Source organism: Bufo bufo, chromosome 8 (assembly GCF_905171765.1).
Source record: "Bufo bufo chromosome 8, aBufBuf1.1, whole genome shotgun sequence".
Taxonomy (NCBI): Eukaryota; Metazoa; Chordata; class Amphibia; order Anura; family Bufonidae; genus Bufo; species Bufo bufo.
The window spans coordinates 12,676,928-12,690,917 of NC_053396.1; the positions used below are offsets into that span (position 1 = coordinate 12,676,928).

The 13,990-nt window shown below is 49.0% G+C and overlaps 1 protein-coding gene across 2 annotated transcripts in view; it reads left to right on the forward strand.

Annotated features, from left to right (window-relative positions):
* Positions 1-13,990, forward strand: part of PLXNA3 (plexin A3) — a 75,138-nt gene that overhangs the window by 17,958 nt on the left and 43,190 nt on the right. For both annotated transcript variants that reach the window (XM_040405134.1, XM_040405135.1), the window contains exons 2-3: positions 1,842-3,076; positions 7,735-7,917. In XM_040405134.1, coding sequence (XP_040261068.1) covers positions 1,931-3,076; positions 7,735-7,917 — 1,329 coding nt within the window. In that variant the 5' untranslated portion in view covers positions 1,842-1,930. The remainder of the gene's footprint in view (positions 1-1,841; positions 3,077-7,734; positions 7,918-13,990) is intronic.

Consider the following 13,990-nt stretch of genomic DNA (forward strand, 5'->3'; position numbering starts at 1 on the left):
GTGGCTGCATTACTGAGAAAAATGAGGTTTTATTATATGCAAATGAGCCTCTAGGAGCAACGGGGGCGTTACCATTACACCTAGAGGCTCTGCTCTCTCTGCAACTGCCACGCCCTCTGCACTTTGACAGAATCAGGCAGTGATGACGTTTATACTGCCGTAATCAAAATGGAGAGGGAGCCGCAGTTGCAGAGACAGCTGAGCCTCTAGGTGTAATGGCAACGCCCCCATTGCTCCTAGAGGCTCATTTGCATATATTAAAACCTCATTTTTCTCATCAATGCGGGCACATATGAACATGGGACCAACACAGATGTCTACAGCTGCCGAGCGCACATGTAACAGGTCAGCCAGTGTCATAGGTACAAATCTGTTGACAGATGCCCCTTTGAGCTTTACACTGCGGCTCGGCTTGTTACGGTTGGCTTCTCGTTGTAAGCCAAAGCCCACCTATAAACACAGTAGGAAAAGAATGATAATTCCAGTAAAAATGAGGCAACTACTGCACATATACTAGGAAAACCTAACCCAAGTTATGTGGTAGCTGGAACTTCTTGTAATAACCGCACATCGATACTTCCGTCCCAGTGTTGGAAACCTCCCAGAAGCCAAAATTGTCGTCCTAAGAGCCAAACCTTCATGGGAAAGTTCTCGAGACCTCCATGCCCCCATCCTCTGGTTTATTTTTTAGGATTCTGTATAATTTGTCCGTAGCTACACGGCCCTTGCATTTCCTTCTCTGTAATTCAGTCCAGCTGTGTGGGTGAAAGAGACACCGGTTTTGGGGTCAGGAGTCAGAACCAGCGGGTGGAAGTGTCAAGTTGTCTTCAAAACAAGATGGCTCCTCCTGACCTGGAGTCTGTCCCCGCCCCAAGTCAGGACCATCCACACAGCAGGAGGGTGACCTAGAGTAAATATCAATTTCCAAATTTCAAGGCTAGGAAACCGCTTATAGTGAGCAGAGAGGAACATTTGATACGGTGCTGGGATGACGACATTTGTGGGATCTGGAAGAGGTTTAACCCCTAGCCTTCAGAAGCAGGGTCCAAAAGTATATTCTTCAGTCTTAGTAATGAAGTATGGCTTCCTCTGTATGAAAGAGTATTTAGCCCCAAAGCAAAAAGTCACTTCGCTCCCGCATGGTTCCTTCTCACCCAGCTCTCTGAGAGTCCGAAATAGCAGATTTGACCTCTTCTACAGTAGTATGGGAGCAAAGATGTGGAGAACAGGGGTCCCCTGACACACCTGGTGTGGTGGAGAATGCATGAAGAGGTGGATGCAATCTCCATGTACTTCCATAGAAATTAAGAAGCAGCCAAGCCGTTGGAACTGGGACCTCCATTCTCCACATAAGTGCAGTGGTGGTGGATATATCGCCTGTTGGAGACATGGTGAGATATCTCTCAATCTGGAATCCCCTTACTGATCATTCATAGTGCTCTATCCACTTGGATATAGATTGAAGTATAATATTCCCTGAAAGACATGCGAGCTACTAATGTTCTTGAGCTCGGCGGGTGAAACTTGTGTCCAAAAGGACCATCTTTTTGTATACGTTGGGTGCATGGGACCTATGAAAATATATAGTGCATAAAGTAAGGTCAAAATGTGAACAAAGCCTTTATTATGAGGAGCTCGAATCAAGGTGTCATCAATTAGACCCGTGGTGGGAAACCTTAGACCAAGGCGTCTTCCTGCATTGGACATTGGTCCCAGAGATTGGGATCATGAGAGACTTTTTGGGTGGAGTAGACGTGGCTTCATGAAATGCCCTTTGTGTTGTATGTGTGTTGGTCCTTTATGATGTTCTTGCCTAAACTCTTGTCCTTTTTCTTTTCCAGACATGATCTACTGAATGTGGACCTGGACAAGCCGCTTAGGATATTGGCATCGTGGCCCAAGAAGCTGACCTCCACAATAAGGATACGCCATGGAACAGTTCAGTTGCTTTCACCTTTCTTTCCTTCTCATAGTGTATTCTTCTGTCAGAAGATCATCCACCTCCCCGTTCCCAAGCTTTGCCGTGTCGGACACATCTCTGACTCATCTGGCCGTGCACAAGCACACGGGTGACGTCTACATCGGTGCTGTCAACAGAATATACAAGCTGTCGGAGAATCTGACCGAGCTGCGCTCCCACTTGACTGGCCCGATTGAAGATAACGCCCGCTGCTACCCCCCACCTTCTGTGCGTCACTGCACCCACAAGCTGTCCCCCTCGGACAACGTCAATAGACTCTTGTTGATCGACTACACGGGTAATCGGGTGGTGGCCTGCGGCAGTGTGTGGCAAGGGATTTGCCAGTTTTTGAGGTTGGACAATCTCTTTAAGTTGGGAGAGCCCCATCACCGCAAGGAACACTATTTGTCGGGGGCAAGAGAACCCGACTCCATGACTGGAGTCATTGTAGAACAGGATGCCGAGCAGAGTAAACTTTTTATCGGAACGTCCATTGACGGTAAATCAGAGTATTTTCCCACCCTTTCCAGCCGCAAACTCTTGAAGAACGAGGAGAGTGAGGAGATGTTTCGTCTGGTGTACCAGGATGAGTTTGTGTCTTCTCAGATCAAGGTCCCTTCCGACACGCTTTCCCTGCACCCCTCCTTTGACATTTACTACGTGTACGGCTTTGTCAGCGGTGGGTTTGTGTATTTCTTGACCCTACAACTGGACACGCAGCAAACGCTACTGGACGCCACTGGAGAAAAATTCTTTACATCCAAGATTGTCCGCATGTGCTCCAAAGACCCGGAGTTTTACTCTTACGTAGAGTTTCCCATTGGATGCACCAAGGACGGGGTAGAATATAGACTCGTCCAAAGCGCGTATCTTAGCCGGCCTGGCCAAAAACTTGCCCAAGAGCTAGGGATACCAGAAGATGAAGATGTCCTCTACACAGTCTTCTCTCAAGGTCAGAAGAACCGATCCAACCCTCCCCGCGAGTCCGTCCTCTGCCTCTTCACCCTCAGCCAAATCAACAAAAGCATCAAGGAGCGGATCCAGTCTTGCTACCGGGGAGAAGGAAAGCTGTCCCTGCCATGGTTACTTAATAAAGAGCTGAACTGCATTAATACGGTAAGAGGTCCGGAGAACATGGTGGGTCGTCGTACCTTCCTGTCTAGTGTCCCCGTAAATCTTAGCTGATGGGTTTTGTCTCCCTGTTAGGAAGGGCTGGTCCCGTGCCCATCGCTCCGCTCTGCCTTACGATGAAGCAAAGCGCCAGGGAGTGTTAAAGGGACAGGCGAAGATTTGTTGCTTAATGTATAACATTATTAAAAATTGATTTTTCCATGGCGGGACTTGCTCCGTTAGGTGATCCGCGAGCTAATTAAATTCCTTTGTATGATTTTGGCTTGTCACGGACTCAGTGCTCGGAACTGAGAAAGGCAAATAGTGCTGCATCCACTTAAACAAGATTAATAGGATTGGAGCCAGCGTTTCCTGCGCGGCGCCGGCCAGTGTGTGCACAAATCTATTTGGAAGTGAGACTCGCATGTAGTCCGGTACTGTGGTGCTCACGATGGATCTCCTCCCTCGGTCGCGTGCCCTGCTTTGTTTCCTATAGGTTCCTCATATGTATAAAAAGTTTTTTAAAGGTTGAATCCTCCACATCTGATGATAATCTTTAAAATACATGGTTGGGATGTGTTTAACTACACTTAAAGGGCACCTGTCATCAGGATCAGCCCTATTACACCAGACGTTCTCCCTGGTAGGGCTGATCTCGCTGGTTAAAATGATACCTGTCTTGGGAAAATCGGTTGTAGTGTTCCTGAGAAAAAAAGACTTTTATTCTTTATGCAAGCGAAGGCTTCAGTGCACTGAGGGGTGTGGCCAGCACTGGAAAGCTAAGCCCCTCCCCTTGGTGCACTGAAGCCCTCACTTGCATAAAGAATAAGTCATTCTTTTCTTGGGAATGCCCCAACCAATTTTTACAAGACGGGTATCATTTTAACCAGCCGGATCAGTCCTACCAGGGAGTATGCCTGGTTTAATAGGGCTGATCCTGCTGATAGGTGCCCTTTAAGGTAGCCATAATTCTTAGCCAGATGTCGACAGCAGTTTTTTCTGACCTCCTCATGCACAGGCATGCTCGGCTCAGTTGAGCTTGCATATGTTCTCAATGGGGAGAAGGGAGTAGGCCACCGACAGATGCTTCTGGCGAACAAGGGATCGGACATGTTGAAATCCAACATACTTGATCTTTCTTTTCCTCGACATCTGGATACCCCAATACACTGTAGATGGTCAGCTGCTCTCAACCAAAGTGTAAGATTCACCCAACTAAAGGATTTGTCTGGTGGCTAGGAAAGATCCACCTCAACGATCCCTTTCCAATGCACAGGAAATGACCGCGCAGCCAATCGCTGATTGAGGCTGTGGCGGTTGATTGGCTTAACGGTTGTTTTCTCCGTGTCAAGCGGGACCAAGAAGGAGAGGTCCAGTGAAGGGAGTGGCAAGGGATCAGTGAGGTGACAGCCCCTTTAACTTGCCCCTTTAATGTCTATGACCAGAAGCGGATGGAGTTGCCCTTAAAATTTTTGGACAGTGGACCATCCATGAGTAATGCCAGTATTCGCCCTCACGCGGTGCAATGGTAGACAGGATTTCCACTTACGGTTTTAGGAAAGCTGGCCGTGCTTTCCCAGAAATGATCAATGATGGGAGTTGTAGTTTTTTTTTTTACAAGCCACAGGGTCCCTCCTTTCAGTGGCACAGACAGTGTCAATCCAAATTATTTTGCCACCTGATGGCATCCGGCTGCGAGCGAGCCCCGGGAGTGGGCGTCCTGGAGAGAGCGCACATTATGTAAATGTAATTAAGCCGCAGCTATTTCCAGGAGCGACGCTGAGCCTCAGACTGATTCCCGGATCTCTTCTTCATCCCAATTTTCTTTTCCATTCGGGGCCTGCGCTCACGTGTGCCGTTCATTCCAGCTTTATCCGCCCCCCTGGCAGATCTTTTCGGACGGCGCTGGGCCCTATAATTGCCCGTGGTTTCTTGGAATACCACTTGAAAGAGTGCATGCCTCCGACACCCTGTTATTTGTGAGTAAGTGGCCGCAAACGTGACATTCCTGTCCATGAGGAGGTCTACGTCTACGTGGCAGAGCTGCTGCCTGCCAATCTGACAGGCCGCATGTATGTAATGGTATATATGTACCAAGCGGGTCACCGCTTACGTGTCAGATTAAAGGGGTATTCCCATTCCTTTATGATCAGGTCTATTATGGTCCGACTTCTGGGATCCCCACCTATCCGAAGAATGAAGGGGGGGGGGGGGGGGCAGCGCTGGTTAAGGTTTCCTAGCATTTAGGTCAATGGGGTGCACTGCAGTTCCCGGCAAAGGTGGGGTGCCGGAAAAAGGGGAAACGGCGCCAAACTAGCCCTGCATCATCTTTATTCTCAAGGGGTCCCAGGGGGTTGAACTATGACCGATCATTAAGTGATTCCCCCTCAAATAGGGAAGACTCACCAGGGAAGTCATGGCCGCCCTTACAGCTCCTACAGGCTTGTCACCCAGCTTTTCTGGATTCCTGAATGTCACAAGGAAAATGTTAATTTTATATTGCCTTGTGATTGGAACAATATTCCCTAACCTGCAGGCCCCCGGCCGTCGCCACCTGCAGCCCCCTTGTCCGTACGTGTGGCTGTGCTGATGCTGCATCTCAACCCAATTCACTTTGTGGCTAGGAAGGATTGGGTGTGGTGGATTTCAACATGTCTGATCCTTTGTTCTCATGAGATAAACTACCGCCATGGCCTTCTGACAGCAGCTCATTGCCTTCTCCCTTTGTAGATGGATGGCTGAGGATGCATGTGTATGGGAGGAGATTGAGAGAGAGCTATCTAAGGTGATGCGAGTTAGACAACTACACCCAGTGAACCCAAAGGCAGGAGTTCCAGTAGGACCCAGTGACTTCTATTAAAGGGGTTGTCCCACGAAAAATATTCTACAGTTTATAAACCAGCACCCAGATCTGAATACTTTTGTAATTGCATGTAATTAGAAATTTAGCATAGCCACTGAGTTATTCAATGCAATGTATCTGTATAGCGCCACCTGCTGTTTTTTTTTTTTCTTATTTCACTGAGATGGCCGCACATGCTCATTTTCATCCTTCAACTGCCTCCTGAGCTGTGATAGAGAGAGAGCTGCAGCAAAAAGGACGCGCCCCTGAGCTGCAGCAAAAAGGACACGCCCCTGAGCTGCAGCAAAAAGGACGCGCCCCTGAGCTGCAGCAAAAAGGACGCGCCCCTGAGCTGCAGCAAAAAGGACGCGCCCCTGAGCTGCAGCAAAAAGGACGCGCCCCTGAGCTGCAGCAAAAAGGACGCGCCCCTGAGATGCCAGATTAATATAAATCTAGCAGAGCAATGAATGGGGAGATCTCTGGATCCATGTTAGGTCCAGGGCTGGTTCTAGCTTGTTAGAAAGAGATTGTCATGTACTGTTATGTCTGGCTTTCATTTTGTACATCGGTCATGGGATAACCCCTTTAAGCAGACTCTTCCTAGTTCTTAGGAGTCCAGAAGGCGGGGAAGCCTGGCTTATATTTTCCATTTTCCTGCACATTACTGGGGTTCATGGTCACTGGAGATGCAGGATGGTTTCCACACAGTGGGTCTATCCTCCAGTGAAGTGGGTGGGCATACAGACGTGGTCTTTCCTCCTGCTCACTGCCGCCAGCGTCACCTGGCCCTGCTCCGTAATTATGGGTAATCTGCCGTGTTATATAGCCCTTATATAGTAAAGTATTCAGAGCACCATTGTAATCCGCGTGCCCATTCATCAGAATCTCTACCTCTTGGCGCAATGCCCTTTAGGACATGCCAATCCCACAACCCCAGTTCTCGATGCACGCCAGGCTTTTGGGCTGGCATCCCGCAGCAGAAGACACATGCTCTGTATTGTGCCGATCGCGGAGGCGGTAGGAAGCATAACTTGTGGGGTCATTATGGTGTCTGACAGCGTTCAGCTCGCCCCATTGTTCTCTTCTGTGACTGATTCCGACCTGTTCTCCGTGCGCTAATTAAACGTGATTAGCCCCATAATAGGTCCAGTATATACGGTAGGTGTTAGCACTGGGGTCCGTCGTCGTAATTCACAGGAATGTAAAATCTTCCACTTTTTCTTATTCTGCACAGTTTTGGATTGATCAGAGCAGAAGTTTGTGCTTCAGAGCTGCTCTTCCTATCGTAACCGGAGACAGGAAGTTGCACCCACCATGAGCAGACATTTTTAAAGTTATGTATATAGGGTTTTATATACATTGGAAGTGTGAACAGAGCCTTAGCGTCCTCGCTGTTCTGGACAGTCCCTTGCTGTTTGTCTCCAAGTTTTTTTTGGTACAAACAGATCTAACTAAGAAATGGCTGAGTAGATTTGTGAGCTCCTTAAGAGGACGTCTGAAGGATTTTATTTTAAGAGATGTTTTTGATTTTTAGCTGGAAATGCTCTATAAACCTGAAGAAGTATTACCTATAAAACCCGGCGTTCATTAGGAAAATGTGAGGCTTAATGGGAATGACGCACACGGGCTGTAAATCACGGCGGTACGAGTCACCTTGGCTCACAGCTGCGTCCTCCCTAGGAATTGATCGCCGCCGACCGTAACGCATCGCTCATTCAGTCTTCAGTGTGGAACTACAACTCCCAACATAACTACCACTGACCTGATGGCGTGCCATGGCGCCTGTGTGATGTAACACCTCTACTTCTTTTTTGTTTTCCAGCCTATACCCATCCATGATGGCTTCTGTGGCCTGGCCTTAAACCAGCCCATCGGTGGCCTGAAGGTGATCGAGGGGCTTCCGCTCTTCGAGGATAAAGCGGACGGCATGGCTAGCGTGGCGGCTTACAGCTACCATGGGCATTCTGTGGTTTTCGTGGGCACCCGAGCTGGAACACTGAAAAAGGTGAGTGCCTCATGTAGACGTAGAGGTGGGAAAGGCGGTCTGTGAGGGGGTCCCCGTACACATCGTCCGAACCTGGCATCAGTCTAATGTGTATGGGAAGAATAAGGTACACTCATACACCTGCAGCAGCAACTTGTATGTACTGCAACATGGCGGACCCTCACATATATTCCCTGAGGATTGGGCATATTGCAGTATATAGTGGCTGCTGCAGGTGTATGAGAGCACCTTTTATTTTCCTCGCTCCATTGAAATTAATGTGCATGCTTGGCCAAGTGTGCATGTGTATGGCAGAGTCGGGAGGAAGAGCTGCCGGCTGAATGCATGGTCACCTTTTAATGGTAAGAATAGCAGTGATGATGGCCACCTTGGTGGTGAGAGATTGTGGGATATTCTTAAAGGGGGCTATTAATTTCATTGTTGTTACCAGCCGCCTTCTAATTTCCTAATAATTACTTAAAGGGCAGCTGTCAGCAGGATTAACCCTATTGAATAGGGCTTACTGTCTTGTAGGACTGATTCTGCTGATTAAAACGATGCCTCAGTTGTGAAAATCGGTTGTGGTGTTCCTGAGATTTATTTATTTTTATTCTTTATGCACGTGAGGGCTGCAGTGCTACAAGGGGTGTGGCCAGCACGGGAGGATCTGAAGAATGCTAGGCCCCGCCCCTAGGTGCACTAAAGCCATCACTGGTATGAAGAATAAAAGTCTTTTTTCTCGGGAACGCCACAACCGATTTTGACAAGACAGGTATCATTTTAATCTGTTTGATCAACTCTGCCAGAGAGTATCCCCGTTTTGATAGGGTTGATCCTTCTGACAAGTGTCCTTTAAAGGGTACCCAGCATTTTAACAAAATAATATAAAGTTTGACATAGCTTAGTGATGTGTCAAGGGTTTCGATTATCTGGTTTTGGAGACCAACACCATTAGCTAAAATGTAGGGGTTAGAAACGCTCCAGTAGGTGCTGTGCCCCATAGTTTCTGATTGGTACTCAGGACTTTCTGTAAGCCTGTACGCCACTCTGAGGAGAGCAGAGCTAATCAGAAACCGTGGGTACAGCACTCAACTGAGCCATTTTAACCATCATGGGGGTCCCGCCACCTGGATTTGCAATACGTTCACCATCATTACCGGCAGTGTTGCGATCTTCACATGCCACGACCAAAGTCGCCATGTAGTCCAGGCCTACATGGTTCTCCCATCATCTGAGTAGATTTGGGGGTCATTGCCATTATGGCAGACCCCAACTCGTTTCAGAGTCTCTTGTAGATCTGATGGTGGTCCTGGATCCAGGCTTGACATTGGGAATTGGTGGAAGCATTAGGATTGGGGGGGGGGGATGTTAACGCGGGGTCCTCGTCAGAAAATATGGACACTGGCTGTAATACGAGAGGCCCGGTATAGGCGGAGGAGGGGGAGGACATCTGGTCGCGAGCACTCAGGGCTTTGGCACGTACTATAACTGACGCGTTTTATAGATCGGCCTTCACCTCGACTGGGGGAAAGGACAGAGAATTCATCACGTCTCGCTATAAATCCTGACTGCCATCCAGATAATTAGTCGAGAGCTTTCTGTGCCCGGATCTCGTCTTTTCTTATTGTTCCTGTAATCAGGCAGCGCGGCCATTATCTTCTAGGCCCCTGGCCCTATAATTCTGTGTAGACGGCGGCCCTTTATTCCGGGGCCCTCGTATTTCACTATGATTTACACACTTCACCCATTCATTATATGTGACTACTGTATACCGCTCACAGTGCCTTCAGTGCCACTGTACCGCCCGCAGGTTATCCCCGAGCTGGAGACCTCTTATAATCTATAGGGACAACGGGGGGGGGGCAGACTATAAATTAAAGGGCCGTAGCTGCCGTCACGTAGATTCATTCGTATGACCTACCTCCTCAGAATCTAAGTGGAGTTTGCTTGGGTGGATTCTGCTGGAGATTGTTCTTGGGGTTGACTTCCTGTCTGGGTGACTACTTTGCTACCACGGTCAGTCGCAGGAAGTTGTATTTGCTATTATACTACATTGTTGCATCCAGTTCCTCCCGTTCGTAAGAATCTCCGAGGCAGGAAAGAGAACATGTGTCCCCAGTGCACTGGGAGGGATGCAGAATACCCAGGGCATTCACACTGGCACCACGTCCGGACCAGTCTCTCTGGTGCCAAAGGAGTCTTCACAATTGAGCCGGTGCCATCGGTAGGCACTGACCCCCATCACTGAAGAGCGATCATGGGTTTCTTCCTCTCCTGTAGCCCCCATGAAATAACCATTCTGGGTCGTCTTTTCCCATAATGCCGCATTGTGCCGTTCCTCTCTTATTCCTACTGAAAATGTATAAATATATTGACTACTGAATGTTACTAATCCCTTTGTCGAAGGAGTGCTTCTCTGCACAGCCTGGCACTGATTGGACAGTGTTTGAGTGTGTAGGGAGGGACATGCCCTCGAGGGGTAACGCCCAATTTATTCATACATTTCCAGGAAGAATAACAGAAGACCTGCACAGCAATAAAGGTCTAAGAAATGGTCATATCTTGAAGACTACTAAGTAACTACTTAAAGGGGTTTTCCCATCTCGCCAGGATATGTCCCCGTTGTCTAATAGATGGGGGTCGCACCTACACTGAGAACGGAGGCCTGTTATGGAGGGCACACTGCGCATGCGCAGCCACCCTCCATTCATTTCTCTGGGGCCGCCGAAACTAGCCGAGCGCTGGCTCTACTTTTTCCGTCGGCCTCATGGAAATGAATGGGAGCGGTGGCCGCGCAAACGCAGTGTGATCCCATTTAGTACTACGGGGAGAGCGCTTGGTAATGGCCGGAAACGGGGCAATGCGGGGTCCTCCGGCCTCCACCTTCCCCCCTCCGTTCTCCGTGTAGGTGTGGGTTCCGCACCTATCAGACAATCGCTAGGATATGCCCCCATTGTCTCAGATAGGAATACCCCAGGCAGGTCCTTTTTTTTAAAGGACTACTCCCTTCGCATAAAGCAGTGGGGTGTCGGTTGTATATGATCAGTGGGGGGGGGTCTGACCTCCGGGACCCCCACAGATTGTGAGAATGGAGGGGCTGCTGCTCTCTTTTTAGTGCTGTGCCCGTCGGATCCCAGAGACGTAACCCTCCCACCACCAACAGTAGCGATAGGAGGAGTACCCCTTTAAGCAATAAAATAAAAAAAAAAAAGCTGCCACCTGGAATTCCTGCTTAGCACCCCTCGCACCGCAGTCTGTAGCGCCCTCTGACAACCGTCGGTGTGCCGTGTTCCTCTCGTCTGCAGGTTGTCCCCCTCCAGTGAACATGTGTTTTCTATCCTCCCCTCTAAGCTGAGTCCGTGCGACGCTCGGCCCGTGATCCGCACTAAATCAGGTACATTTTTCCTGGGGTCTGATAGACGAGAATGTGGTTATGGGGCTTAGCTTGGAGGGCAGGCGGCCCAGGGGATAGGCGCAACATTAAACTTTTCATAAAACGGTGTGAAATCTGAGTCCGCCGCGCGCAGTCCTCCACAGCTGGAACCCATTAGCGCACTCCTGTTTTACACATTTCTTTTTGGTCCCGCAGATATTTATGTCTCTGGCACATCAGCGCGCCTCTCGCTGGATTTAAGCGCCCCCCTTCCCCTTCCAGATCTGGTATTAAAGGAGCCGACCTGCCCGACCATTTTATTTTTCACTCTGTCCTGGACTAATGTCAGACAGTGGGGATGACTCCAACCTGTGGCTCTCCAGCTGCTGCAGAACTACAACTCCCAGCATGACTCCCTTGCAGCCTGCTGCTTTCAGAATATGTTGGTAATTTTAGTTTTGGCAACAGGTTAGAGATCGCTGTCCTCGGCCGAGCGTGCATGTCTTGTCGGCGGTGGATGGTCCCGGAGATCAAAAGGATCGGACATGTTCAAATAAACTGCCCGATCCTGATCTCCTTAGCCATCTGTCCTCTGTGGAGAGTCGGAAGACCCCCATAAACATTAGTCGGCCCGTCCTGCTGGTATTGGTGGGTTTCGACAATAGGGAAAGTAACCATTTGAGTGAAGGTTTCCTTTAAGGCCATTCAGCTGATTGCTATTCGTCTCGTGTGTTCTGAATGGGGAGCCACCTGCTGATGGACAACCCTGTGATCAAGATGAAATCCAGCATGCCCGATCCTTCGTTCCGCCCAGTGGGTATTCCCAGCTTAAAGGGGATGGCCCACGGAAAACATTTGCCACCTCTTCACAGGGTAAATGATGATAAATGTATGGTCACTGGGCGGCCCTAATGCAGAGGCCGCGTTTGGGGTGGCCCCAACGCTACGCTGGGTCCCCCCTACAACATCGAGGTGTCACCACGTGTTGCTGCTCTCCGGAAGGGATGGTAAGGCGTGGTGCACACAGATGGGAAATAAATCCAGAGAGTCAGGGTCTGCAGTAACCAGGGTGCTTCTTTACTGGAGGAACCCGGGTAAAAAACAATTCAGGCGAGGCACAGGGCTGACTTCTCCAGTGTCCTCCTGATGCTGAGGAAAGGCCCGAGCTAGCTGTCCCTCTCTCTCTCAGAAGGCTGGCATGCTGGTCAAGGGCCCACGTTCTGTAGCTCAGTAGTCCGGGTGGCTCCTTGGTCACAGGGCTAGTGACCCATGGTCTGTGGCTCAGCGTCCCCATCTCAGCATCTTCTTCTGGTCACTCATGCAGGCTGGCATTAGTCTCCCCCTCCAAGCACTGGTCCCTACCTGCAGCACACTAGGGGCTCTGACCGCTCTCCTTATATACAGTTTTTGCTAGACTAGAACCTTCTAGTGGGAGGGCTGGAGTGGAGAAGCTCAGCACAAACAGATACATCGTTTCAGCTCCCGTCCGTCATAGACTTAACATTAAAGCTTCAATGATTCTCAATGGCAATGACACAGGTTTTCCAAACAAAAACAAGTTTCCAGACATAACAAAAGAGCTAAAACCAGACATTTTAAAAGGTCAGTCTGTCTGCCTTTGGCTGTAAACAAGTCTGAGTTTTTTCCCTTCAAAACCATGGTCTTCTTTAAACCCTATGACAGCTGTGGAAAATTACCAACTTCTCAGTCAAAGCCCTAACAATCTCTCGCTATTCATTAACCCTTTCCACTGAGCCATGTGAATACAGTGATAATGAACAGGATATATATCACAACATAAAAACAGGCAGTTACGCAATATTAAACAGTATAAGTTAACCCTTTCAAGAGAAATAAAGTAAGAAGTTTTAACTTTGCATAGGAGATATAGGCGAACGTCAAAGTACTCCCTGCTCTAGGACATTACACGAACACTGGGACTTTCACCAATCACAAGAATGGGGGGGTCCCATGTCTCCCATTTGAATGGTGCAGTGGTTACGCACGCGGCCTACCGCTCCATTCTGTCTCTATGCGGGGTATAGAGAAATAGCGCCACTCCGGACCATAGGCAGCATCTGGTACTGCATTCACTCTAAAATCTAATACCAGGCACAGGCCATTGACCATATGCCGATCCCAGGCACAAATTATGGTCTGCTTACCTTAATTTGGGAATCATGGGGAAGAAACAAGGGTTCGTAGAAAGTAAAAGTATGCAGACTGGTCAGGTGAGGTGTGAACCCGCCGTCGCAGCGCCGCACGTGCGCCGGGGCCGGCTGTATGAATATCATTATCGTTCTCCTCCATGTAAACATCAGGTCCATCAATAATGAATAGGTAATAGGGAGGTGATTAACGGCGAGTGGTTTACACCATATATTATTAACTACCTCTATGAAGGCATGATTTAGAGGGACTGTGTGTTATTTACGTAAAACCCCTTTAAGTGAGTGTTAATAGGCCAGGGACGGGGGTGTCGACTGGAAATGATCACCTTTAGGTGTCGTTCTGTGAAATATAGGAAAGGCTGACCTGAGAGGCGCAGGGCGTGCACGGCATCTCTACCTTTTTCGTAAGGGCATGTTCACACTGGACAGAAATGCTGCAGATTTTCCATCCGGAACAATCCGCGGCACTTTGCAATAGCCGCAGAGTTGGGGGCGAGACTTTAACAAATCTCATCCAGAAATTTTCTGCCTGCGCAGTGTCGCTGTGGAT